This window comes from Populus trichocarpa, chromosome 11 (assembly GCF_000002775.5).
Source record: "Populus trichocarpa isolate Nisqually-1 chromosome 11, P.trichocarpa_v4.1, whole genome shotgun sequence".
NCBI lineage: Eukaryota > Viridiplantae > Streptophyta > Magnoliopsida > Malpighiales > Salicaceae > Populus > Populus trichocarpa.
Genome location: NC_037295.2, coordinates 2,078,890 through 2,102,672, shown reverse-complemented (window position 1 = coordinate 2,102,672; position 23,783 = coordinate 2,078,890). Strand labels below are relative to the sequence as shown.

The following is a 23,783-nucleotide window of genomic DNA, read 5'->3' as shown; positions in this document are numbered from 1 at the left end:
TGTGATTAGTTTAACTCCTTTTCCTTTCAATCTTATCCACAGATGAGAATAATAATCGTAGAGATTTTATGGTAAGTGATTAGTGCAAGAATTGCTTCAGCAACAGGTGCATAATCACATGATAATAACTTTGAACTTTAACTTAAAAATATTACATATCAATCCATGGCCTTTATCGGAGTCTGCCAAAGCCTAAAAGCCACTTGAGCAATAGCCAAGGCCTTCATTTAACAAAAAAATTCTAAAAGTAAATGAAAATTATACTCATTTAAGATTGCTTAAGAGTTCACTTGTTAAATATACATAAGAAACAATAAAAAAAATACTTCTTAAATATTTTAAAAGATTTATTTATAATTTTATACAATTCTCCATTCAACTTAAACCGGCTCTGCCCCTCTTTATCACCAAGAAAAAAAAAATGGAAATAACCCAGCCCCACAATGTACAATGAAGGACCACAGTGATCAACTTCATCAACGGGGCGAAATACTTGAAATTGTTAAAGCATTGACAGAACAATTGCCAGCATTAGCCTCGTAGTCTGCGAATCTTCCCACAGAAAATGCTGGCCGATCAGGTTGGGTAAGAATTGAACTCTCTCTTTTCAGCATTAAAACAACCGAGGACATGGTAGGCCTCTCACAAGGATCTTCTTGGACGCACAATAAACCGATATGCATGGATCGCGAAAATTCATCCGAACAGCATGAATCAGCCATCAGTGGATCTATCAACTCTAGTTCTTTTCCTTCGTTCCATAATTGCCATGCCTGATCCATCATTTAGAGGTGTAATAAATTAAACAGAGTGTCAGAATATGTGATTTAGGTGTCTTTTATGACTGATAGACTCACATAAGCTAGGAGGCTCGGAGCACGTTTCGATTTGTTGAATTCAGAATTCCTTTTTCCAGTTATGATCTCAAGCAGAAGAACTCCAAAACTAAAAACATCAGACTTGGTGGAGTATAATCCTTCCATTGCATACTCTGGTGCCATGTATCCACTATTCCACAAGAGAGAAAAAAATGTTCAGAAAGGATGATGAGCGATAATTGAAAACAATAAGCATAAATATCAAGCAAACCCCATATTTTCCCAGCAGCTATTCTGGACCCTGTCACTATACTTCTTGACATTATTGTCTACGAAAATTATGGCAGAGGTACAAATTAATTGAAGACCTTGTAAGGAAATATTAATAATTGAAGTGGTTGTAATAATTTTGGAATTTAAAATACATTTGAGTAAAGACTTTCGCAAGTTAGACTGCACTTACTATGTTCCAACTATCCTAGCAGTATTGGCTTCGCCTTCGCTGCCTGCAAACATCCTTGCCATTCCAAAGTCTGAGATTTTTGGGTTCATATCCTTGTCCAACAACACATTGCTAGCTTTCAGGTCTCGATGAATAATTCTATGCCTAGAATCCTCATGGAGATAAAGAGTGCCCTTTGCAATTCCATTTACGATACCAATTCGTGTTCGCCAATTGAGCCGTGCACGTTCCTTTTTATCTACAAGCAAATCAACATCCGTGTAAATGAATTTCTAACATAATATTCAGTAGTTGAAAAGAATTGGAAACTTTTATCTATAGATCCATGAGAGGAATTTCTATCAAAAAGAGTGAAAGTCATTAAAGAAACTAACCAAAGAGGAAAACATCTAGGCTTCTGTTAGGCATGAATTCATAGACCAGAAGCTTTTCATCTCCATCAACACAAAGGCCGAGAAGCTTGACAAGATTTTTGTGCTGGAGTTTCATGATTAGCATAACTTCATTGGTAAACTCATCTGTGCCTTGCTCAGAGCAAGCTGAAAGTCTCTTCACTGCAACTTCTTTTCCATCACTCAGTTTTCCCTTCAAGAATACAAATGAAGAAATTTTTAAAACCTCTGTTTATATCTTCTCTATACAAATGAAGATGAATTTCATCTACCTTATAAACTGGGCCAAAACCACCTCGTCCAAGCAAATTTGAGTCAGAGAAGTTACCAGTAGCTGCATATATAGATGCCAAATCCATAAATGCAGATTCCCCATCATTAAGGTCATCTCTCTGAAAATTTTGGAGCTGGAAATCATTGTTGTTTGGGTGACCGATCCCATGACAATTTCTATCCAGTCCTGTATTTTGTTTTTTCCCTGTATAACAACATTTATGATGTCAACTAGTGTTAAGAAGAGAACAAAGAAAAAAAATGTTAGTGATTTCTATAGAAGCCTTCTTACATTTTTTAATTCCATTTCTCATCGCGTGATAGAAGGTAAGGGAGCCTAAGATGACCACCACGAGAAGTGCTGCTGCAACTGTCAGGATGATAATAATCCATGTTTTTCTTCTGTTGCCTCCATTAATTTCTGGAAAATTATTTTTTATCTCATTAACTGTAATGTTTCAGTTAGCACAAAAGTACACAAGCAATTTTTTGGTGCTGTAATTGACAGCATACAGAAACACTTACTTTCTTCTGGAACAGGACTTTTTGAAGATTCGTTATTGGCACCTTCATAGAAAGCGTATAACTCATACCTTAAGTAGCAACTGCGGCTAAGAACCCGCCCTCCACGAGAAGCATCACAGCAACTGGGAATATTTTCCATGGCAACCCGAAGGCACGTGTTACAATCATCTGGAGATAAGTCTGTGGAGCATTGCATCAAGGCATACAGTGTTTCTGTATTGGTGAAGGCTGCTTGTCTAGTAGCGTACATATTTGCCGAAGCATTAAAAGCTACCTGCTTGGTAAGGTCACTCAAAGTTTCATTGACCACCAATCTGAACTGCTCTGGATTCTCAACATCTTTTTTATTATCTCGGCCAATGTTTCCTGAGACATCCAAGTGGCCTAAGAAACTTTGATTCGAGTAGCGCAATTGACATAGCTCTTCCCATACAACTGCTTCCTTATCTCCTGGACAAACCTGCATGATATCTTGTGATGCTGCCGTTATGCAAGTACTGCAGCTATCATTTGTTATATAGTTGATGCACATATATTGAGCATAGATTCTGTCAAGGTCATTTCCAGTAGAGGTATTGTAAAGTTTTGAAACTGATGCATTTGAACGAACGGAGGACATGAGGATCTGGAGATTGTTTTGGAATGTACTATTGGCTGAATAGTTAGAATTGTTTGAGCAAACACTGTAAGGAGGATCGGCATGAGCAAGATCAAGAAGGTTGCTAATGAAAAAACAAAGCCAAAGAAATTGAATTGTTTTTTCAAAACTGGGAAAACTAGAAGCCATTTCCTGTCTATTGAGTGCTTAGATGCTAGGGATCATGGGCCATCTCCTGTTTGAAGTTGAGATCATGTATATACGAAGCATACAAATGACGGGGTCTTCATCACCTCGGTTAACGAGCAATTTCTTGGAAAATTACGCTTAAAATACAGAAAGTAGCTTAAAAAAATATAAAATTCAAAGATTCACCTTGCATGTAAAAATGTCAAATGTGATAATTGTGAGATATTAAAATGAAAGGGGTTAGGGTTGTAGTGAATGTTTACGAATACGAGCGGTAGTTATCAAATTAATTTTGTTTAATATTTTTAATATGCTAGTATTAAAAATTAAAAAAATTAATATATTTTCATGTAAAAAGTTTATTTTCTAAAAGGGAGTGGAATCCTAATTCACCACATATTTTTCCTTTTTTTGTAAGGATTTGTATGCATATAAAACAAAAACAAAAAAATTAGAGAAAAGAAAGGACTTGAAGTGGTCACCAAAACTATATTGGATAATTAATTCTGAATTTTGATAGGGACTTATTAGTAGGGTGTAGTTCCAGGAAGGTCCTATGTGATATGTTAATGTTAGCTTAGAATATTACCCGAATTTAATGTTATTTTTACCTTAACTAACACTTGTAGGCTGTAATCACTGTGCTACCAAGACAGGTAACAATATACTAAAACTACAATAATTTTTTAAAGAGATCAAAACTTGAATTTTTTATGTTATATATATAAAAAATTCAAGTTTTGACCTCTTTAAAAACTTATTGTAGTTTTAGTATATTGTTACCAGTCTTGGTAGCACAGTGGTTACAACCTACAAGTGTATTGATTAAGTTTTAATTTTCTTACAGAGATTCAGGACCCCATTTGCCCCTAGATACAAATTTATAGATAAGTCAACTTAATGATTTTTTTTTGTTGAATATTTGTTGACAAGTGACAACCGATCCAACAGGGATTGGTCTTTGTAACCAGGACAGACTAAAATCCAATATGTTAGCATATTTTTTTTAAAAAAATTTTAAAAGCATATTTTCAAGCATTCATGTAAATTACATATTTTTAGGATATAGTAATTACACTTACAATAAACATTCTTCAATATAATCAATTAGATCCTCGTCTTTGTAGTAGCATGTAAGTTGTGTGTGTTTACGTTACAAATAACAATAAAGTAAGAATTCTACTAAAACATCTTGTCCTATTCTGCTCTCTCAAAAAACACATCTCTTCTTCTGCCTCTAACTTTTCTTTATTGAGCATGTTTTGATTTGGAATTAAGTGAGGTAGGTCGGGATTGAAATGGCTAGTCACCAAGTTACTGTATCAATTAAAAAAAAAACAATTGTAGTCAATCTTCTTTTTTTAAAGAAAAAACAATACAAAAGAAAACGAGACTTCAACTTCAATATAGATACTTACATAGCAATTACTACACTTGGCAAACCTACTTCAAAAAAGAAGAAGAAAAAAAAAACAGAAACATTTAACCTCCTCCAAAACAAAGAAAATTGCACTTTGTATGTTTAAAGGTTAAATAATTAAACATTTGGATAGAGTCTGCAAAGAAGAGGATCCTTAAGCTCCTCTCGTAATTTTTTTATGATAGAAAAAAGTGGAGGATCCACCACCAAGTGGAACTAGGGAGATTCGCTGTACCAACCAATAAACTGAGCTACTACACTTTTTCATCAGCGTGGACCAACATCAGAAAGTGTCATTTCATTGACAGAGAAATTGCTAGCAGTTGCCTCCAGGTTGTCCATGAATCTTCCCACAAAAGCCGGCCGCTCAGGTTGGGGAAGAAATGAATTTTGGCTTTTCAGCATTAAGACAACAGATGACATTGTAGGTCTGTCGCTAGCATCTTCTTGAACACATAATAAACCAATGTGCATGTAACGTGAGAATTCGTCTGCATTGCATGAATCAGACAGCATTGGATCAATCAACTCTGCTTTATTTCCTTCGTTCCATAATTGCCAAGCCTGCTTTGACATTAAGAAGGGAAAAAAACATTGTTGTCCCGTCACTCAATAACAGCGGGGCCACTTTAAGTTAGTTTCCGTTGTATTTAAGGTAATAAATTAAACTTACGTATGCAAGGAGGCTAGGAGCACATTTTAATTGGTGGTATACAGCTTTCTTTCTCCCGCTTATGATCTCAAGCAAGAGAACTCCAAAACTAAAAACATCAGATTTGGTTGAATATAATCCTTTCATTGCATATTCTGGTGCCATGTATCCACTGTTCATAGAGAGGAAAAATAAATGTTCAGGACATTAAGAACTAATCATTTGTTCAGAAAACTCTTGTCAAAAAGTCAATCCTCATTGTTCAAATATATAATGGGGAAGCCACATTCTAAGGCCGGAAATGCTGAAGATAGTAATATGAAATCGAATTTGTCCCTCTCATATTTTGAATACCATGATTTATCATACTACCACATTAAAATGATTAATGTGAAATCAAAGATTCTAGAGTTAATCACGTATCTAATTTTGTTTGTGATTGGGTCAAAATACACCAGCTATTCCAATCCCGAAGTAAATACACCAGCCCACTTGAGCCCAAATTGCGTTAAAATAAAACCAACCACGCCCAAAGAAAAGGAAAATGGGAGAAGAGAGAAGAAAAAAAGAATGAAGGCCCATCTTGATCCTAGTAAAGAATGACAAGAGCAGAATGAGAGAAGGAAGAGAAGGAAGAGAAGAACGAAGAGCCCAATCAGGCATAAACCCTTGGCACAATTAGGTCCGAGGGGAAAAAGAGTAGAGGAGAAAGAGAAGGAGAAAAAAAAAACAAAAAACAAAGGAGAAAGGAGACGAAAGGTGTAAACCCTGACCTTAAAATTGATGAATTGGTTAAATAAGGAAATCCGTAGTTGGAGAAATGATAATTAAGAAGAAAAATTGTTATAAATTGGGATAAAAACTTTTAATAATTTAACTTAAATTTCAGATGAAATTAAAGTAATAATATTGGTACACGCAATGTTAACTAGTGATAAATTACATAATTTTTTTGATCTAGTAAAATAATTTTTTTAAAAGAATAGCTTTTGCAAATTTAGGGTGAAAATATTTAGAGAAATACGAGGGAATTCCAAACAAATTAATGTATAATTTTACACATAAATAACACTAACTATCAATATAAAATCTATGTATAATCACACAGTTTTTTAACTAAAAAGGGAGGAAATATAAGGGAATTTTTTTTATTATGAATAGGGATCAAAGTCTTCAATAAATTAGTTTAAAAATCTTGACAATTTAAGTAAATAAAATTGTACATGAATTCAAATTTATGTGTAAGATTATCTATTGTCCAGTTTTACAATATTATGCATAACTTGTACAATCTCCTGAAATATTGTTATATCTTGGGTTAAAATTTTAGATTAATCAAAGTTCAGAAAGGACTTGCAAGAGTGATGATGGTCAGATAAAAATATATATAAAAAAACACATGGATTTATTAATTGCATTGTCGTAAATAAGTAAAAAATCCCTCCCTTGGTTACTGTAGCATTTGAAAACAACTAAAGGAAGAGAGGAGCTCTATTTCTCTCATTTTCTTAAAAAACAAATGGTGATTTCTTCCAAAAATGTGAGCCTAGGGAGTGATGTGAGTGATTTCTAGTAGGAAAAAACAAGTATAAGGTTAAGATTTATAAAGAAAAACAAGTTTAGTAACATGAAAATTAGAAAGATAAAAATCGTATTAAAAGTTTAAGTCGTTATAAAAGGAACCCTGAACTTCACGAGGCTCAAAGTGAAGAAAAGGAAAGGAAGGAGAAAAAAATGAAAGGCCCAACCTGACTCGAGGGAAATAAATAAAGAGAAAAAGAGAAAAAAAAGAAAGAAATGAAAAAATAAAAGAGAAGGAATGACTCAACCGCTTAGCATAAAGGGAACAAAAGGAAAACAATGAGAAGAAAAAAGAAAAAAAGAAGAAGAAAGAGATGGGACCAACCTAGGAAGAGGGAAGAAGAGAGAGAAAAAGAGAAGGAAAAAAAGATGGATAATAGAAAGAAGAAGGCAAGGGCCAGCCATACCTAAATCTTTAGCCCAACCAGGATCGAGAGGAAAAAAAAAGAAGAGAAGGAGAAGAAAGAAAGAAAGAAGAAAAGGAGAAAAGAAGAAGAAAGAAAAAAAGAAAAATAAAGGAAAAATGAAAGGCTTAAGCAGGTCTAAAGGAAGAAAATAAAGAGAAAGGAGAGAAGAAGGGCTCGATAAGGCCCAATACCTTTGGCCTAATCATGCTCGAGGGAAAGTAAAGGAAGAAGAGAAAAAAAAGGAGAGAGGGGAGAAAAGAAAGGCTTAATTAGGATCAAATTGTTTTGGCCTAAAAACAAAAAAGAAGTCCATCTAAAACAATAAAATTAATAGGTTTATGTAAAACAATAAAATTAATAGGCTTATATGTGTTTTCATGAAAGTCACGCCTCTGAAATGTCACCGTTTTTATCCTCTTATTAGTATAGGTGCACATTTGAATTCTCATCCTATAAGTTTTTATTATAGGTGCCTCCATCTAAAACAATAAAATTAATAGGCTTATATGTGTTTTCATGAAAGTCACACCTCTGAAATGTCACCGTTTTTATCCTCTTATTAGTATAGGTGCACACTTGAATTCTCATCCTATAAGTTTTTATTATGGGTGCCACTCTATATTCCGCTTTACATAATGGACGACTACCTATTTCATAGTCAATAGGATGGGTGTCTACTTTAATCATTCATATTACAAAATAATTTCATGGTGATATATGGTAAAACAAATAGTTTACCATGATTGCTTTTATAAATAATTTTGTAACTCTAATCTCATGCTGGATTTACAACTCTACTCCTATGATAGGTAATTCATGTGGTTTGAATATGTGTAAATATATAAGGATCATAGGTATGAAGGACAATATGTTATAGAAAAAACAATAAATCACACTTTTATACTAACACCTAAACACACTCTACTATTATTTTATTCTTTTATACATTTTATTTCTCTTCGTATTTTCCTAATTTAAGCATTAGAAAGATCTTTACTCTAAAAAAGGACTTGCCTTGCAAAAAAAACATGGACCTAACCTAAGCCAAAACTAAAAAAAATAAAATCCAAGCCTATTATACCACAAAGGAAAATAAAAACTTAATTGAGTATTTTTTTTCCTTGACATCATTAAAGGTGTCGTCTATAAAAAATAAACAAAAGCTGATTCTCTTATTTTTTTTTACATATTTTTAAGAGTTTTTTCATAGTTGAAAACCTAAAAACCTTAAGACATGAGAGAAATAGATCTCCCTACCATATGAGCATCAACCCTTCTAGAACATTAATAAATAACCTAATTGATAAAAGTACTCATTAAGTTCATCCCAGGTATACAAGAACATCTTAAAAGTTTTCCACTCACTTATTCCTAATAAAAGGCATAATCACCAACCCCTCTACTTATACATACTACTATTACTTACAAGTAACTCTAATTTGTTGTGAAAAAGACACAACAAGAAGTGCAAAAGAGTAGGTAAGAGTACAATCATACTCAATTCTATTTAGAGACAATTCTCATCGCCATAAAAAGCAGTCTTAAATTACACATTCAAGGTGTAATCTTTAAATTCTCATCAACACATTGCAGGTATGAAAATGGTTTGTCATTATCACCATTACTCATTATTAGAAAATCATGTTTTAACAATCCAGAATAGAAAAGCCCCAACATGAAGTGAGTTCCATTGTTATACACTAAGTCCATTGTTATACACTAAGTATGAATGCAATCCCAAGGTGGTAGGTTCTTTACTTTGTAAAAGGTTATTGGATATTAATATGCCTTGGGACTTTATGTTTGTAAAGATGAGCTTAGATAACTACGATAGATTTACAAACCTAAGGAAATATGTATAAAATGTATAAAGTATTCTAGAACTTTTAATACAGGATAATGACACTATGTGTAAGATCCTTCCGATAATGTTATATGAGTCTATTCATGCATGATATCATGACCTATAATTTGGCTTCAATCTTGAGTCCATCAATCTTTGAGTTAAACTCATTACATGATTTAACATAAGCATATTCTCTAAAAAGAGCTTTGATGAGTTGTTTGTTGTCTTTTAATGAAAAAAAATAGTACCAGCGTATATTTTAAATATTCAACAGGAAAATTCTTAAAGTCGAGGGTTTGCTTGAGTTAGTTGTCACTAAAGCTATAAGCAATAGAGTACATAATTATAATGGTAAAAATCCTTTCCAAGTCAAACTCTTATTAAAGTTAAGTAAGTGATACAAAACAATATTTTAGTAAAAAAGGCATTGTTGCTAGATAAAGTCATCCCTAGCTCCAAAGATAATAAGATGAATATCATAACTATCATAAGTCTCCTCGCAATAATAAAGCTTTTAAAAAGTAGGGACATATTCATAGTTACATAGTATTCCCTGAACTTATGACCTCTTTTTTAAACACCACTTAACATTTAGATAGAAGAGTTAGTAGCTATTAAAGAAAAAAGACTTTATACATTACTCATCTTTAATAAAGGGAAAGATTGATACATGTAACCCTAAAAAATATTATATACTCCATAAGAAAAGGGACAGGATATCTAGGATTGTTACACTCTTAAAAAAGAGATACAAAGGCTAATCACTAAGGAATGTATCCAATAATTTATCAACAAAAAGGGGAAAACAAAAACAAAAAGTAGAAATTCAACACTTCTTTTAGGCGCTGCCTAAAATTAATAGGATCCTAGGTCGAATTTTAGTAGGAGATGATTCTAATAGAAATTAAAAAAAAACTTATGGGAAGTAAGTACTATTTACCCCCCCCAAATAACTAAGATGATTTCCATCACCACACCATAGCTTTTTTCCTAGTGAAGAATGATAATTTCAAGTTTATTTTCTAAAGCATTAAGAAAAAACCAAATTGTTTTGGTAGTTATGGAATATTTTATCAAATTAATGGAAGCCAAAGCTATTCTAGAGATAAAACTAACAAAGTTATTTCATTTTTATAGAAAAAAATCATTTATAGATTTTGGCTTTTAAATGTTCTTATTACTGACAATAATAATCAATTTATTAATAAAAAGTTACGAGAACAATGTTAGAAACATCACACTAAACATTAATTTTTCTTCATCTCTCACCCTTAAACTAGAGGACAAATAGGGCTCATAAATGGACTAAAAAAGAAGAAAAAAAAGAGATTCATATGAACTCTTAGATGAAATCCGATAAGCTTTTAGGATTATATAGAAAACCACATGAAAAATACCTTTACTTCTAACTTATAGTATAGAGGCAGTCATACATGTAGAACTAAGATGCCCAAATTATCAAGAGTTGTATTTCTCTAATGAGGGAAATGAATGAGAAATCAAAGCAAACCTAGATCTAATAGAGGAAGCCCAATTAGTAATTGTAAGCCCCGGGAAAAAAATAAATAAATAAAAGTGAAGAAATTCATGCATATGGTTAAATAAAAACAGGAATTCAGAAATTTTTGAATATAAATTTTCGGGTGAAATAATTCGAGACATTATAATAAACCCGGTACTGTTGAGGGTTGGATTTAATTGAAGAGAATAATACACTTAAAGGAAAAAGGGGGCCTAAATGCAAATAAGGGAAATTATAGAGTATAAATACCCTCTCCTCACAAAAAACATCTGCAGGAACCATAAGGAAAGAAAATAGGGAGTTTTGTACCCATTATTGCAAAATCAATAGAGAAACACTAAAATTTCAAAAACCCATCCAAGATTAAGGGTATATAGATGAGATAAACACTTGTGTGCAAGGGATTAACAAGAAAATTAAACAAGAAGAAAAGAAAGGAGGGAGTTGAAAATCTTCAACTAGTTGAACTTCAAAATCTTAATTCCTACCGGGTAAGGTGTTTTAAACATGATCTTAAAAATTCATTTATTGCAAAATCAATAGAGAAACACTAAAATTTCAAAAACCCATCCAAGATTAAGGGTATATAGATGAGATAAACACTTGTGTGCAAGGGATTAACAAGAAAATTAAACAAGAAGAAAAGAAAGGAGGGAGTTGAAAATCTTCAACTAGTTGAACTTCAAAATCTTAATTCCTACCGGGTAAGGTGTTTTAAACATGATCTTAAAAATTCATTTGTAAATTCGATAATAAATTGATGCCTTGATATTGAATTATAAGTTAGGGTTCTCAGACATGAATTAGGAAAAAAATATTTATTGTTAAAATTAAGTTGATTCATGTGTGGTATGTAGTTTATGAAAGTATTGTGTGAAGTGAAGAGGGTGACGAATCTGGACAGACTTATCTCCTAACTTTCCGTGAGATTTTGAATAGGAGGATGAGGGAATTAGGATCGGGTTCCTTTATAGAAATTGTAGATTGAATGTTAGCTAACTAAGGAAACTAGTTTTACTCAATTTGGAGATATAGAACTCTAGTTATGGGTTACCAACCGAGAATGAGTCGTGACTGATTATGCAGGGCAGTAGGACTGATTAGTTGATGAGCAATTTTGACTATCTTGGGGGCAGAACTGAGTTCTCCTTCCTTCAGAGAATTTATAGCCTCGTGTCTTAACTTTCTAACGAGATTGATCTCACTTAAAATGGAGTTTTAGAACTTTAGATATAGTTAAAAATTTGATGAGTGTTCAGACAATAACAGTTCAATGTCTAGACAATAACAATTTAAATATCTAGACAGTAACAGTTCAATGTCTAGACAGTAACAGTTGGACAATAATAGTTCAATGTCTAGACAGTAATGGTTGGACAGTAACAGTTGAACAATAACAATTCAATGTCTAAACAGTAATAGTTGGATAGTAACAATTAAAAATTGGATAATAATAGTTCAAAGTTAGACATTAATAATAGACTTTCACATGAATACTATATGTAAGAATGTAAAAGAATTGAGTCATACAAACACTTGCACATTGAGATACTAACTCTGAAAATATACATGATATATGTATGTATGTTATTAAGAGGAAATGAACATGCATAGAAAGTAACATATGAGTAATGGATGAATATGGATTCTCTATAATATTGGCTTGAAAGAATCATAACCAAAAACTTCCTTGTGATTCAGGAGGATCCACCAGGATTGGATCTTCTGTTAGGGGAGGTCGTGAGACAGGCGGAGAAGGTGCATGATTTTCCTCCTATTTGTACTTATACAATTTAAAATTCTTCTGGTGAATGCAATTATAATAAATATCATGCTCAGTGTAAATAAAGTCTAGCGTAGTTACAAGATTAGCTTCGGCTAATGACATCCGTGATAGGATTGTCGGGGGATGAATTACAAGATTAGCTTCGGCTAATGACATCCGTGATAGGATTGTCGGGGGATGAATTACAAGATTAGCTTCGGCTAATGGCATCCGTGATAGGATTGTCGGGAGATGAATTTTAAGAGTAAATAAGAGTATTCAAATTAAGAATATGCAAATGAGTGCTAATTGGGTTTAAAAGATTTACAAGCAAAATATAAGTTCTCTGTTAGAATTCTTATGGATCCGATAGAAAATTAATACTTCATTCGTATACATTACATGAGCATATATATATATATATATATATATATATGTATATATATATATATATATATATATTCTTTATCAACATAATGATATGTTTATTTATGTAACAAGTCCATCAAATATCCAGGAAGATCATTAGTTTAGGACTCTACTTTGTTAAGCTTATGTAAATATTTAACTTAAACAAAAGAGAATTAACGCATTTATGCAATATACTTTTGTGTAAACCTTGATGTATTTATAAAAGTTCAGCTTAACATGTAGTATTTTAGTTATATTGTAATTAACCCTTTTGAAATGTTTAAGAACACTTATTATGTTGTAAATGCTTTCTTTACATGTTAGTATTTCTTTTCTTTTAAATTTTATGATATGATATGTGGACTATGTTCATATTGAACTTACTCGTAGGATATATATATATATATATATATATATATATATATATATATATATATATTGTGTGGATTGTATAAGGTGTTGAATTATGATGTTTGATGTAAGGTCTGGAACTATGGGACCTTGTGATGATTGGTTGATTGAGTAAATTGATAATAATCGATAACTTGAGATGTTCTAAATGCAAACGAAACTCTGCCGAATTTTTGGTAAATAAAACAAAATTTAACCTCAAATTAAGAGGTTATGTTGGGATCTTTTAACATTGATCAAGTCGTACAGTCGGACTGTTATAGTAATGCTTGTGAGAAATGAAGTGTTTAGGCATGAAATAACATGATACCATAATGCCATAGTTAGAAATAAAAAAGTTAGAAATAAATTGTTCAAAATAAAAAAACTTGGTGTTGAAGAAATTAGAGGTAATGAGAAGCCTCGAGATAAAATGCAAGCTATCCCTAAATAGGATGGTCACTATAAGGTCGTTAGCATAGTCAAAGCTAATACTTATCATCTCCAAGACATGAAAGAAAAAATTCTCCCACATATATGGCATTTAGATCATCTAAAAATGTAATACCAGTAATATACTTCTCTAATGAATGGAAAATATCCAAAATCAATCTCATTTGTATTATATTCTTAGAGATCTCCTCTATCTATTTTTTTAAAAAAAGATGTAGAGTTTATTGAAAAACAAAGCCTAAAATGGTTAATAGTTGATACAAATTTAATAACTTCATGATATAGAAACAAGTCAAATAACTATAAGTTCAAAATAAAAATCATAAGAAACATATGAACTACTCATTAAAATTATCATTGGATCTCCTTGCCATTATCAGGCTCGTCATCTAAATACCAACATTGGACAACATCTTAGGCCCTCCAAGGTAAATTTTTTTAAAGTCTAGAATTTCACTTGGGTGGAATAACATTGAAAATTCCATGATAAAATTCATAGACAAGTTATAAAAATAAAAGACACTCATTATGTTTACTATCTTGTCTTCTATGACAGTCCAAAAAGCAAGAGTCCTTTAATATACGTTCTCAAATTCAATAGGATTTTCTATAAGAGCTAACATGTATGAACACTTAGTTTATATAAGAGCCAACATATAAAACTGATGCATATTACTTTGAGCCTTAGCCAAAATCTCCATCAACTTCTTAATTCTTTGTTTATAAACAACCAATTCTTACCTAACTTAAATATTTTATGCATGAAGAGATGCAATCTTCGTAACAAAAAAAACCCCTTTCTTGACAAACAATATGATGAGTTTAATGTAGGTCATAGAGCTTCTCATCGATCTATGCTTATTTCTATTTAAAATATTAACACCAATGATAATATTTACATGTTACATCCAAAGACCTGATTGTGTGCTCCATCTCAGCTTCCTACATGTTCAAAGCTAAAGCTTGTATTTAAAAACTATAAAAAAAGTTAAAAGTATGAAAAGAAAAGATAACAACAAACCATAGGCATCAAACATACTTATATAAAAGGACAACTTCATGTTAAGCGCTAGATAAGAAGAAAGTTGGATTTACCTAACTACTTTATATTTTTAGGAAATAAGGATAATCATGTAAGAACATTTATGGTGTACATACTATGATCTCTAATGATTGGAAAATAGATTATCTTTAAACATGGTTTTCATAGCATTCCTCTCTTCCTCCATCCTTATAAACTCAATAACAAGATGAAATTTGAATAATGACTTTATAAATTAAAAACTAGGTCCAGTCACATAATTTATCCAAGAAAGCCCATGTGAAAAAGGAATGATGTTTTTTTGCCTACTATGTCATTCAATCATAATATCCTCTTTATTTGAAGGATGAGAGGTAGGCGTTAAGGATGTTTTAAGAACTTTTGATCTAGATCCATTTATTTTCTTATGAGGAGCCGACTTCTCACTAGTAATGTTTATGCTTCTTCATTTCTTCAAACTCTTCTTCATTAAGCTCTTCCTCACACTTTATAAATGACAAGTCCATGACAAGCAAACATGATCTTACATGCATGCTCTCTAAAATGAAAAGAACATATATGCTAAATGACAAGAAATCAAGGATAAACATCATGCTCACATGCTTCCTTTGAAATTACAATTCAATGACAAGGATACATGCTCACTTTTGGAATGACAATCCAATAACAATCATGCTATTCTGAAAAAGTTGCATGGTGTTCCTCCCGAACACGTGCAACCTTTTTCCTATCATTTTGAACATATACCTCCTCTTCTTCATTATCATAAAAGCTTTCTACTTTTTAAAATTTCTTTATCCTCTTCACCATTTTTTCATGCTTTACTTGAGTTTCTCTTTCTATCCTGAATATGTCTCTTGTTTTGAATGAAAAATGCCTTTTAGTACAATCTTAAAAATATATCCATGTTTTTTCAATGAATAGGGGCAACTGATTGGGTCAAAATACACAATCTCACCCAAGCCTAAAATTGGGTTAAGATAAAACTAGCCAACAAAGCTAAAAGAAAAAAAGAGATGAAGAAGAAATAAGAAAGAAGAAAAGGAGAAAGAAAGCCCAATTGGCAAATATTTGGTGTGACTAATCCCAATGGAAGAAAAGGAAGGGAAGGAGAAGAAAAAAAAGGAAAGGCCTAAGAGGGCTTTAGTCTTCAGCCTAACCTGGCACGAGGAAAAAAAAAGATAAAGAGAAAGATAAAAAGAGAGAGATAAAACAAATAAGAAGGAAGGGCCTAACTAGAACTAAACCGTCAGCTTAATCAGACCTAATGAAAGAAAAAAAAAAGAAAGAAAAAGAAAATAAGGATGGTCCTAATCAAAGCCTAAACCCTTAATCCAACCAATCACAAGGGAGAATGAAAAGAGAAAGAAAGAAAGAGAAGAAAGATAGAAAAAAAATTGAGATGGAAGGGCTAATCAAGCCTAAGGAAAGTAAGGAAATAAAAGAAAAGAATAAGAATGAAAAGAAATAAAGAAAGATGAAAGAAGGCTCAACTAGACCCAAATCGTCAACCTAACTAGACTTAAAGAAAAGAGGAAAAAAAGGGGAAAAAATAAAGGAAAAGGAAGGGCCTAACTAGGTCTAAAAGGAAAAAACAGGAAAAGAAAAGAGAGAAAAGAAGACCTAACCAACCAAACACGATGCCTTTGGCCTAAAGAAAAAGAAAAGAAAAAAATAATTAATCCAAAATTAAAAAATTAGTTTGGTTATATTTATTTTTGTGAAAGTCAAGTCATACCCCTAAAATATCACTACCTTTATCCTTTTATTAATATGGGTTCACACTTGAATTGTCGTCTTACAGGTTATCATTACATGTGACACTTGGAATTTAAAGAATTGATGGCTTCATCTTTCATAATTAATAGGATGGCACAAACTTCAACCATTCTAGGATAATTGTGTGGTGATACATAATAAAATAAATAGTTTACCATGATTGCTTCTATGAGAGGGTTTGCAACCCTACTTTCATGATAGTTTTACAATAGGGTTCATGTTGCTTGAAGATATATAAATATCCATGGATCATCAGGTATAAAGAACAATATTTTTCAAAAAACAACAGATCATTTTCACACACAATCATTTAAACACACTCTAGCTACTTCTATTTTTTCTCTATCTATATAATATATTTATTTTTGTGTTTTCTAACTTTAATATCAAAGAATCTTTACTGGGATTTTCCTTGATTGATGCAAATCTCGAATCAAACCCAAGCTAAAAAAAAAAAAAAAAAATACAAACCCATTAAAACCACCAAAAAAAGCTTAAACTCAATAGAAGATTTTTTTTTTCTTACCATCATCAATTTGCAACTAACAACTTATATCTCAATTAAAATTCTTAAATGAATCACTATAGTATTCACTATTCTCGGTTATAGTGATGATTAATTTTATAGTGAAGAAGATGGTTTAATTTTTTTAAAATTATTTTGAAACTTAATCCTTAAGGGACCAATTAAGAATATTGTTAAGACTAGTTTAAAGTTTTTACTAGTTTGAAGTTTTTCATATTTTTAGGCAATTATGAGAAAAAGATTTCAAAGTGAAAGAGCACTTACTATGTTCCTACTATTCGAGCAGTCTTGGCTTCGTCTTCATTGCTTGAAAAAATCCTTGCCATTCCGAAGTCAGAAATCTTCGGATTCATCTCATTGTCTAACAATACATTAGAAGCTTTTAGGTCTCGATGAATGATTCTAAGCCTAGAATCCTCGTGAAGATAAAGCATTCCCTTTGCAATTCCATTTATAATATCAATTCTACTGCTCCAATCAAGTTTCGCTCGTTTTGTAGGATCTACCATCAAATCAAAAGCAAAATAAAATGATATTTAGAATACATCTGACCTTATTTATAAAAATTATTTTTTATATAATTAAGTTATAATAGAAATGAGTTAAAATGACTTTAAATTGGAAATGTAATTGGTAAAAGTGACCTCAAGCAAAAACAATTTCATAAGTTGGAAATAAAAAATTTTAACTTCTGTTTAAATCAAAATTTTGACTTAATTTTCCGATAAATGTTTCATAGAAAAATTATTCCAAAAAAGTTATATATTTATGACTTTTCTATAAATAAAAATTTAAAAATAATTAAAATTAATTTGTAAGAGCTAATGTTAATACTTGAACATTAGCAATCATACAGAACCCTAATCTTCAATATTAAAAAAAAGAAAAAAAGAAAAATAGCTAAGCATATTCATACTTTTAAATATTTGCGAACACAAGATTCAAATTTAAAACATAATTATTAAAACCATAAAGGAAATATACAACTAACCAAAAAGAAAAACATCAAGGCTGCTGTTAGGCATGAATTCATAGACGAGGAGCTTTTCCTCTCCTTCAACACAAAAACCAAGCAGCCTGATAAGATTTTTGTGCTGAAGTTTCATTATTAATAGAACTTCATTTTTGAATTCCTTTTCGCCCTGCTCCGAACTTCTTGATAATCTCTTCACTGCAACTTCGCTTCCATCGCTTAGAATCCCCTTAAAAACCATAGAACACACGATGTCATTTTTTCAATGTTGTATTTAAGTACGCAATTTTTTAATTTAACAATCTAAAATCCTTTGAAGACACATAAAGAATAATGCTGAAGTATTGCTTACCTTGTAAACAGAGCCAAATCCACCCTGTCCAAGCTTGTTTGAAACAGAGAAGTTATCTGTCGCAGCTCTTATAACACTCAGGTCCATCATCCAAGGTAATTCCTCAGAACTCACCTTATTACCTTCTGCGAAAGTCGATTCGCTAGATTTTCTCAGTTCCTGTAAGAAAGCATGGTGACCTTTTTCCTCATCTGCAAATGACAAAACAGTTCTTCGTAATTAGCATGTCAGAATTTACCAATTTTTGTGGCGAGCCAATCAGTTAAATGGATTAACCTGTTTATTTTCTGCTTATTCGCCGAAAGTAGATGATACACGATGCAGTGAGAAATGCAAGAACAACTACTGGTATACAAGTTCCAAGGACAATCTTCAAAGTCGTCAATGTCTCCCCTACAGGAAAATTATACACTAAAAAAAAACATTGAACTATCTTAGATTGGAGAAGCAAATTTTGTATGATTTGTTTGTAATATATTGAAAATATACATGCTTACCCGAATCAGCTGTGCCTTCATAGAATGGGTATAACTCATACCTAAAATAGCAACTCCGGCTAAGAAGCCGTGCCCCTCGACTGATATAGCAGCAAGTTGAAATATTTTGTATGGCAACCTGAAGGCAAGTGTTACAATCGTGAGATGACAAATCTGTACTGCACTGCCCCAGAGCATAAAGGGTGTCTATATCCGATAAGGTTAATTTTCGCGTAGCATACATGTTCCGCGCAGGAACAAAAGCAGCCTTCTTGGTAAGGTTACTGAAATTTTCGTTCACTGCTGATACTAACTGTTCCGGATTTTTAATCGTCTTTCTATTTGATAAAGGAATGTTTCCTGAGAAATCAAGCAGGCCTAAGAAATTTTGATTCGAGAAGCGCAACTGGCACAGCTCCTCCCATACAGCTGCATCTCTTATGTTTGGACAGAGTTGCATGATATCTTGTGATGCTGCATCAATGCAGGCACTGCACTTTTCAAATGTTATGTAGTTGTAGCACATATAATGAGCATAGACTCTATCAGGGTCATTTCCAGCATAGGCATGATATTGATTCGACACAGAAGCATTTGAGGCAAGATAAGACATGAGGGACTTGAGATTGTTTTGAAATGGACTGTTAGCTGCATATGGAGATGTGCTTGAGCAAAAACTGTAGGGTGGATCAGCATAAGCAAGATTAAGAAGGTTGGCAATGGAAAAGTACAACAACAAAAGCATGGTCTTCGCATCACTGAGAAAATTATGACCCATATTTTGCCGTTTTGATTTCTTACTGGAAATGAATCATGTCCTAGAACTGTTCTGACTTCGTACACCTTTCTTAAAAATCATCTATAGAGAAAAACAATCAATTATGGAATCACATTAGTGTAGTTGAAGGGCATTTTCTAGTAAGAACTCGGTCAACAAAACTGTGACACTGTAATTTGATGTCGAAATTGCTGCTATGCTGCGAAAGGGTGTTGTAGTTTCCTGGAAGATCTTGTATTAAAAAATGCATGCCTGAGCATTGACCATAGTATGGATTTAAATACTATTTGCTAAGTTCAAATACATGGGGTATGGCTTATTCTGCTAAATTCTGATATAAATACATGGGGCCTTTTCGGGATACTGTTGAGTGTGGTACTATTGCTTCTATATATAATGTAGTATTCCATTTTGTCCTATTGCGTGAATGCACTATAACATTTCAGCATGCGAGATCATGTGCTACAAGAATATTTGGATGCACTGAGAATAAGGTTGAAATTTTCTATAAATTGATAGAGATTTTTTTTTTTTATCTCTTTGTATTCCAGCTATATATTTAACTGATCTATGTAAAATTTGTATCTATGTGTGCATTTTTATTGGGTTTGAATTTGATAATAACCGACCTATTATTTAAATTGTTCTTAATTATCAATTAGATGCATGATTAATAAATTTGATTAACAAAATACATAATCGGTATATATAACACGAAATGGCTCATATATTTGTTATTTTTCAGAGTAATTTATTCGGGGTCACAAGTCAATTGTTGGATTAATGTAGTGAAGTTTTTCTTTAGAGGATATGGTTATTAAAGTTTTGCCCATGACCATTCAATTTTGAAGAAATTAATCATGAAATTCCACGTTAAGGGTGCAGATTATTTTACAGCACATAGATTGGGACCTATGACCTCGTGGTAGGTAATTAACACAGAGGGTGATGGATACAAATTTAATAGCTTAAAACAACTCTAAAAAAACCTAAAACAAAATTTCAATAGGTACAAAAAAATTCATTTGGGCTAGGATGACACTTTAGCCCAACTTCTATCAAGTTTGGTGGATTTAGACATGGTAACCAAATTCATGCTAGGGTTGTAGTGAATGTTTAGGAATACGAGCGGTAGTTATCAAATTAATTTTGTTTAATATTTTTAATATGCTAGTATTAAAAATTAAAAAAATTAATATATTTTCATGTAAAAAGTTTATTTTCTAAAAGGGAGTGGAATCCTAATTCACCACATATTTTTCCTTTTTTTGCAAGGATTTGCTTGCATATAAAAACAAAAACAAAAAAAATTAGAGAAAAGAAAGGACTTGAAGTGGTCAACAAAACTATATTGGATAATTAATTCTGAATTTTGATAGGGACTTATTAGTAGGGTGTAGTTTCCAGGAAGGTCCTATGTGATATACTAATGTTACCTTAGAATATTACCCGAATTTAATGTTTTTTAACCTTAACTAACACTTGTAGGCTGTAACCACTGTGCTACCAAGACAGGTAACAATATACTAAAACTACAATAATTTTTTAAAGAGGTCAAAACTTGAATTTTTGATGTTTTATATATATATATATATATATATATATATATATATATATATATATATAATCCTAAAAAAAATAATTTTTTTACAGAGATTCAGGACCCCATTTGCCCCCGGTCCCAGCCCCTAGATACAAATTTATAGATTAGTCAACTTAATGATTTTTTTTGTTGTTGAATATTGATTGTGGGTTTGACTAAAAGGGTTTGTATTGTTCAAGTTTTCTTGTTTACGTGTGTGTTTGGTATTGCGATGGCTGTTGTAGTTGTGATTCGAAAAAAATAGTTTTATAAAAAATATTTTTAGTCAATGGTTGGTTTGGAAAAATATATATTTGGTTAAAACTGTGTTTGAAATTGAGGTTGAACAAAAAGTAATTTATTGTGTTTGGTTAAAAATTATGACTCAATTTGATGTTATGGTATAATTACCTAAAAGAACTTCATTCATAATATTAATAAACAATTACATAAAAAGTAATCTTACAACCATTAAAATTTTGCAAAGAGACCTAAACATATTAGAACAATAATTTATAATTGTGTCATTAAACTTGCAGCAATCCCATCACGTACATAATTCATTCGCGAAGGCATGTGGTGTCCTAGTATTTAAAAAATTATGGCTCAATTTGATGTTATGGTGACCTCTATATAGACCTAAAAATCCATATTCATTAGGATATCCCGAATCAACTAAGTAGTACAAATATTTTTTTGTAAATTCAAAAATAAAAAAAAAACATTAATTATCATACACACACACACATTTTGGGGTTGTTGATTGCAGGAACACGGTTTGCTCTTCTTCTTCCGTTTCTATTGATAAAAAGAAATGAATGAAACATTTGCAATTTAAACTTTCAAGAGTAAAAACAGTTGATTTATCAAAGGAAATCTACAGATCTGTTTGTCTAAAGATTGGTCACTGCAATAAACATAACTTTCTACATCTACGTTTCACTACAAAGGACAGAGTGAGGCGTCGTTAGTTGACTGCACACCAACCGTTATTTTGCTAGCTTCTCATTTCGATGAGAGACCCGCGGAAAGTCGTCACGACCTCAGAAGGTTCAGCCAAGGGATTGGAGGGGGGGGGCTAGCCAGGTTCAGTGTCAGTAGGACATATAAATTAACTAACAGAAGATCAGAGTAGTGAAGACAAACTAACCCGTTGGGAATTTCAGCTATGGAGTTTGAATGAAGCACGTCCAATGTCCATGTTTAAGGGTTGTTGATTGCAGTAAAATGGGTTGCTGTTGTTCTTGTTTTTCTGTTGTCAAGGCAAAATGAATGACAACCGAATGTGAATAAAGAGACGCAGCCATCACTTTAATTGTTGTTGGTTGTGTAGCAGTAATTGTTTCCTGAATGGTTGTTGTGCGCAGTGAAGAGAAATGAATGCAAAGAATGGACGAGAAGAGCAATAACAGAGAAGAGGATAAGTCGGTAATTTCCCATCTTTGTTATCTCTGGATTGAACTTGTAAAAAAGCAGTATTTTACTGCTTCTCTAAAATCACGGTCCTGCCTCATTTTACTGGTGGGACCCACGTTTTAAATTTTTGTAACATGTGGTAACCAAACATATATTTCAGTGTGTTTTTAAAAAACACAAACGCTACCGCTTAGACAAACGGAGCAATCCATGCTACACCATACTGACAAGTGGCAACCGATCCAACGGGGGCTGGTCTTTGTAACCAGAGCAGACTAAAATCCAATATGTTAGCCGGATAAAAAATCTTTTTTTTTTCAATTTTAAAAGCGTATTTTTGACTAGTTTTCACGCATTCATGTAAATTACATATTTTTAGGATATAGTAAAAAAATGAGTATACACAATTACACTTACAATAAACACTCTTCAATATAATCAATTAGATCCTCGTCTTTGGCACGGTGGATCTACTGAGGAATCATAATTAAAAGCTTTCCTTTATACATGATTTATCACTATACTTATCCAAGACCTTGTTTCCATACTTTTCTATTTAAAAGAGAAGACCACTGCAGTAGTATGTAAGTTGTGTGTGTTCACGTTACAAATAACAATAAATTCGGAATTCTACTAAAACATCTTGTCCTATTCTGCTCTCTTAAAAAAACATCTCTTCTTCTGCCTCTAATTTTTCTTTATCGAGCATGTTTTGATTTGGAATTAAGTGAGGTAGGTCGGGATTGAAATGGCTAGTCACCGAGTTACTGTATCAATTAAAAAAACAATTGTAATCAATCTTTATTTAAAAAAAAAAAAACACAAAACAAAACGAGACTTCAACTTCAATATAGATACTAACATAGCAATTACTACACTTGGCAACCTACAAAAAAGAAGAAGAAGCAAAAAAAAAAAAAAAAACAGAAACATTTAACCTCCTCCAAAACAAAGAAAATTGCACTTTGTTATGTTTAAAGGTTAAATAGTTAAACATTTGGATGGAGTCTGCAAAGAAGAGGATCCTTAAGCTCCTCTCGTTATTTTTTTATCATAAACAAAAGTGGAGGATCCACTACCAAGTGGAACTAGGGAGATTCACTGTACCAACCAATAAAACTCTTTCAATCAAAGTACTGAGCTACTACACTATT

The 23,783-nt window shown here is 32.0% G+C and overlaps 2 protein-coding genes across 2 annotated transcripts; both read right to left on the bottom strand.

Annotated features, from left to right (window-relative positions):
• Positions 1 to 270: 270 nt before the first annotated feature.
• Positions 271 to 3,411, bottom strand: LOC112323359 (cysteine-rich receptor-like protein kinase 25). Its single transcript, XM_024581278.2, has 7 exons — positions 2,472 to 3,411; positions 2,239 to 2,367; positions 1,946 to 2,151; positions 1,656 to 1,866; positions 1,282 to 1,519; positions 858 to 1,008; positions 271 to 773 (listed from the first exon to the last, which is right to left on the bottom strand). Exons 1-7 carry the CDS (start codon positions 3,256 to 3,258, stop codon positions 477 to 479), a joined length of 2,019 nt encoding a protein of 672 aa, XP_024437046.1. The 5' UTR covers positions 3,259 to 3,411; the 3' UTR covers positions 271 to 476.
• Positions 3,412 to 4,638: 1,227 nt separating this feature from the next.
• Positions 4,639 to 19,778, bottom strand: LOC18107154 (cysteine-rich receptor-like protein kinase 10). The gene is made up of 7 exons (XM_052445577.1): positions 18,827 to 19,778; positions 18,669 to 18,719; positions 18,378 to 18,556; positions 18,044 to 18,254; positions 17,317 to 17,554; positions 5,352 to 5,502; positions 4,639 to 5,242 (listed from the first exon to the last, which is right to left on the bottom strand). Exons 1-7 carry the CDS (start codon positions 19,629 to 19,631, stop codon positions 4,946 to 4,948), a joined length of 1,932 nt encoding a protein of 643 aa, XP_052301537.1. The 5' UTR covers positions 19,632 to 19,778; the 3' UTR covers positions 4,639 to 4,945.
• Between the last annotated feature and the right edge of the window lie 4,005 nt (positions 19,779 to 23,783).

Excerpts from the sequence above, each read along its gene's own strand:
- LOC18107154 (XM_052445577.1), bottom strand. The coding sequence starts at position 19,631 with ATGGGTCATAATTTTCTCAGTGATGCGAAGACCATGCTTTTGTTGTTG. Across the intron at positions 18,255-18,377 it reads GATTTGGCTCTGTTTACAAG|GGGATTCTAAGCGATGGAAG; the intron begins GTAAGCAATACT and ends ATGGTTTTTAAG. Across the intron at positions 17,555-18,043 it reads CCTTGATGTTTTTCTTTTTG|ATCCTACAAAACGAGCGAAA; the intron begins GTTAGTTGTATA and ends ATTTGATGGTAG.
- LOC112323359 (XM_024581278.2), bottom strand. The coding sequence starts at position 3,258 with ATGGCTTCTAGTTTTCCCAGTTTTGAAAAAACAATTCAATTTCTTTGG. Across the intron at positions 2,152-2,238 it reads GAGAAATGGAATTAAAAAAT|GGAAAAAACAAAATACAGGA; the intron begins GTAAGAAGGCTT and ends GTTGTTATACAG. Across the intron at positions 1,520-1,655 it reads CCTAGATGTTTTCCTCTTTG|ATAAAAAGGAACGTGCACGG; the intron begins GTTAGTTTCTTT and ends ATTTGCTTGTAG.